Source organism: Dipodomys ordii, unplaced genomic scaffold, assembly GCF_000151885.1.
Source record: "Dipodomys ordii isolate 6190 unplaced genomic scaffold, Dord_2.0 Scaffold73, whole genome shotgun sequence".
Taxonomy (NCBI): Eukaryota; Metazoa; Chordata; class Mammalia; order Rodentia; family Heteromyidae; genus Dipodomys; species Dipodomys ordii.
In genome coordinates this window covers 10,824,826-10,829,614 of record NW_012267289.1, presented here as the reverse complement: position 1 = coordinate 10,829,614, position 4,789 = coordinate 10,824,826, and the positions used below count along the sequence as shown (strand labels likewise).

General features: G+C 35.3%; 1 protein-coding gene across 1 annotated transcript in view; it reads left to right on the top strand.

The window, feature by feature from the left end:
• Positions 1-4,789, top strand: part of Impg2 (interphotoreceptor matrix proteoglycan 2) — a 101,321-nt gene that overhangs the window by 14,994 nt on the left and 81,538 nt on the right. The window contains exons 5-6 of the mRNA XM_013024096.1: positions 1,938-1,987; positions 3,118-3,213. Coding sequence (XP_012879550.1) covers positions 1,938-1,987; positions 3,118-3,213 — 146 coding nt within the window. The remainder of the gene's footprint in view (positions 1-1,937; positions 1,988-3,117; positions 3,214-4,789) is intronic.

Sequence of the window (4,789 nt, the reverse complement as noted above, 5' to 3'; positions counted from 1 at the left end):
GGACGCGCGCACACACACACACACACACACACACACACACACACACACACACACACACACACAATGTTTTATATATATAAATTACATAAATATGTATAAATTACCAATGCAGTGATATATATATACATATATATGCTATTTGTATCTATTTGATGGCTTAACATATCTCATTTAAGCTTAGAGCAGCGAGGTATCTAAAGAAGTGGTTCTGAACATAGAACCTATTGGCACCTGAGCATATCTGTGAGACATTTTTGACTGGGATCAAGTCACTTTAGGTATTTGATTTGTGAGACATTGGAGAGAGTTTTCAATTGCTGAGTTAAAATCAGTCACCATTGACCAACACTTTTGGAAAAAGTTAATGGACAATTCTTTCTCCTTAGGACACATATAGAAAGTTTGAGGTTCTGAAATGTTCCCAAGTTACTATAATTTAACTCTCATACCTTTGGTTTACCTTTGGAAGTTTGGACATGTGGGTATCTGTTTTCTTATCTTTAAGCAGGGGCTTTCTCAAGAGTATCTTCTGACCTTTGCTTGTAGTTGCAGCATGGCAAGGTCAATGAGGAGACCTGAAATCTGTTAGCAATATGGCCTACAGCAAGTAATTTCTCCCAGCTTTGACTTTCTTTACATAGAATAATACGATAATGATGATCTTTCAAGTGAGAATAGATTCGTTATATGATTGCATCTCCAACTAATATTTTTCTATCTGTACTAATTGTTCCATTTATAACCATTTTTATGGGATCTGTATTTTCTATGAAGCTATGACTTTCATGGACCATATGTGTTTTGCTTATAGCTATGTGTCAAGAGCCTTTTATATTGCTTGGCATATAGTATTCATTCATGTATTCGTTTGTTTTCAAAAACATAGCGGTTACTAAGTAGAAAGTGCTTTTTCTTTTTAAATTCTTGAAGTATAATAGATATATGGCAGGAAAGGTTCCCTATGTATTGGAGTTTATTTTTTATTATTTTGTGGGCTGTGTGTATATGTGCATGCGTGCATGCATGCGTGCGTGCGTGCATGTGTGTGTGTGTGTGTGTTTGTCTAGGGATTGAATCTAGGACTTTACAGATGCTAGGCAATCATTTTTCTACCGAATTAATATCCTGAGCCCTCATAGAGTTGAAATTCATTTTTATGTTATTATAATATATAGGAGCATCCAGAAAATATTCTACCAGGGAGCTGTATTGTCATCCTAATGTTTAAATTATCAATTCATGGTGTCTTAGTGGTAGAGTGCTTGCCTTGCATGCATGAGGCCCTGGGTTCGATTCCTTAGCACCACATAAGCAGAAAAAGCCGGAAGTGGTGCTGTGGCTCAAGTGGTAGAGCACTAGCCTTGAGCTGAAGAGCTCAGGGACTTTGCCCAGGTCCAGAGTTCAGGCCCCACGACTGCAAACAAAATGATCAATGCAGTGCTGTTCAACAGAGCTTTCTATGATGATGAAAATGTTCTTCACTGTCTTGTCCAATGTGATGGCCATTACCCATATGTGGTCATTGAATACTTGTAATGCAGCTCATATTAATAAAGAACTGAATTTTTAGCTGCTTAATTTTAGATAATTCAAATTATTACATATGTGCAGTGGATGTCATATTGATAGTACCTATTTACCAGATTAAGAGATTGGAGACAGAGACAAAGTTAGTAAATGAATAAGAATAATTTCATATAGTAATTTGAACTGAAAAGCAAGAAAATCAGTGATGAGATGTATCTGGGAAAATACTTAAGGTGGGGCACTCAATAAATGAATTAATGAAAGAACTTTTATAAACTGTGTTATTTGGTACTTTGGCTTCAGAATGCTTACTTATTGATGTAATGGTTTTCTTTTGGAAAACAACACCCAGAACTCACAGTAAACCTTTATGTTTTTATTATTTTTAAACTGTAAACATTATTTTCTAGCTCTGAATTGTCATCTCCAGTTCCTGCTGATGATACCTCAACATTGATAGGTATGCTCCTGTGTCTTTATTCACTTTTCTTTTAAGGTTCTTTATGTTCAAAATTTTCACATACCAAGTTTCTCTCTCTTATTCATCAGTCTCAAGAAAAAGTAATTGCTTTTTCACTTGCTTTATGATGTTATGATATTATGTTGGGATACTTAAAACTCTGTTAGTTTAATATAGAGTGGACCACAACTTAAGACAAAAGTATGGTATAATAAATTATTTTATAGCAAATACTCTGTTAAAAGGTAGAAACTTTCAGCGAGGCACTGGTGGCTCACACTTGTAATATTAGCTACTCAGAAGGCTGAGATCTGAGGATCCTGGTTCTAAGCCTGCCTAGGCAGGAAAGTCTGTGAGACTCTTATCTCCAATAAACTACTCAGAAAAGGCCAGAAGTGGTGCTGTGCTCAAGTAGTAGAGTGCTAGCCTTGAACACAAAGAGACTCAGGGACAGTGCACAGGCCCTGAGTTCAAGCCCTACGACCAGCAAAAAAAAAATAAATAAAATAAATAAAAAAGAAACTTTCTAGCTCCTCTACTTGTCATTTGTCCTCTAGTTTCCCAGAGTAAGGACTTTTCTGAAAGCATTTTGTGTATAGTTGAACATGTTCTTTTTACCTGTGTATTTCTTGTAAATTGATGGTAATTCTCTTTTTCTCTTTTTCTTCTTCCTTCCTTCCTTCCTGAATTGTTGGTGATAGAACTCAAGGCCTCATGCATGCTAGGGAAGCACTCTACCATTGAACTCCACTTCTAGCCTATGTCCTTTATTTTTAATTCAAGAAATACAACCTTTTTAGTTTTAGAAATTTCAAACATATAGAAAACCGAATAGCATGATATAGTCAAGTTTCAATGATTGTCAAATCATGGACAGTATCCCTTTCTACCCTTTGTTGTATAGTCCCATAGGTATAGACATTTTGTTTGAATCCCCAGCATCTAGCATAAAACTTGGCATAAGGTTGCTACACATAAAATCCCACAAATGTTTGTTGTGTGTTAAGATGGACTGAATTTTCAATACGGAAAAACAAAGGACTTGTAAGAACAGTTTTCAAAGTCAGTTCCTTATTTTCTGATAGGAATTCTGACTTCTTTTGGGACTGTATTTTTGTTTTTCTTTTTAGGTGCTGCTCTCAGTGTTCCATATTCCAGGGTGGCCTCCTCTGAAGGTGCCTCAGAGAGTAGCTTGGAGCCCCCACAGGAGACTGTGAGTCATGCTGGTTTGTTAGTTTCTAATGAGGAGTAAAGATGTAGTTTATAGTCCATTGCTGAGGATACAGAACTTCCTTTGTGTCCTGTTATGAAAATATCATGGATTCTAAAAGCAGCACATTAAAAAAAACAAACTCCTAATCTTTAAGAGTCAAAAAATCTGTTATACTGGCAAGTTTTTGAGGAGAGAAGGTGTTCAATTATAAATGAAGTGGTTTGTAATTTGGGGAGTTCCCACTGTGATAAGCCTATCCTATAATAGGCTTATATACATTTTATCCCTTGGTAGATGATAACCCCTTCTCCTTAGAGCAAAAGGATATAGATTTTATGTAGTTTAAAATAAAAATAATAATGATTTTTAAATATTCATAAAATTAATTAAAATATTTAAAAATACTCAAAAATTAATTGTTCCTATCAATAATAGTGAACAACATTGTACCCTATAGTTGTGTGTCTCAAAAATAGCCATCAAACCAAACTAAAAAATTACATGCTGTATTTTATTAGAAGTTCTGTTAAGGTCTGCATTAAAAACTTTATTTGTTCATATATGCTATTATGTAACATAGAGTAGATTCTGTCTTAAAATATTGCCTAGAAGCATATAATTTATGTTGTACGATCTCTTCCAAATTTTGGTATTTTAAATAATGTGACATCAGGTTAAATCCTTCTACTTTGTCTCCTTGTCTTCTCTGTCACTGGACAAGTTTGGTGGTAACTTGGGATCTATAGAGTGCATGCCTCAATTAGTACTTGCATCCTAAGTACAACTGTGTCCGAAGTATGTGATATTACCATATTTGGTCATTCAATAAGTTAATTGTGAATAAATGACTTAAGAAAGTAATGATGTAGTTCTGAACTTGAAGTAAGATACCCATGATTTCGATCTGCAAACATTTATAAACAGATACAGAATTTATTATAGTAAAATGATAAAATTATATTTAACCAATTAGAACATTAATATTCAAAAACAAAGATGATATTTTGAGCCTATTTATAGAACCATAAGAAGATAAATAGTATAGAGATAATGAACTTGCTGGTTAGTTAGGCTTGTTGGTTGAGATGAGGTCTTGGTAATGTCTTGCACAGCTGGAAAATCTGCTCAATGTTCACTGATTTTCTACTTTCCCCCTAGGATTACTGGTGAGCATTACCATATCTAGCCTTGAATATAGTTGTGACTCCACATAGAAACTGAAGAACTTTCCTTTTGTTTTTGTTTTTTTTTTCCCCATCTCCCCTCCCTCCTCCCACTCAGCTTCCCCCCTTTTTGTTTTTGTGTTTTTGTTTGTTTTGTTTTGTTTTGGGTGCAGGTCCTGAGGCTTGAACTCAGATCTGGACACTGTCCTTTGTCCCTGAGCTTTTTTTTTTTGGCTCAAGGCTAGTGCTCTATTATTTGAGATCCTTGTCCTTTTTTTTTTTTCTTTTGAGCTGTTGTTTCAAAAAAATATTCTGGCTAGGTGCTGGTGGCTCACACCTCTAATCCTAGCTACTCAGGAGGCTGAGATCTGAGGATCGCAGTTCAAAGCCAGCCTTGGATGCTGGGAAGGTGGCTCAGTGGTAGAG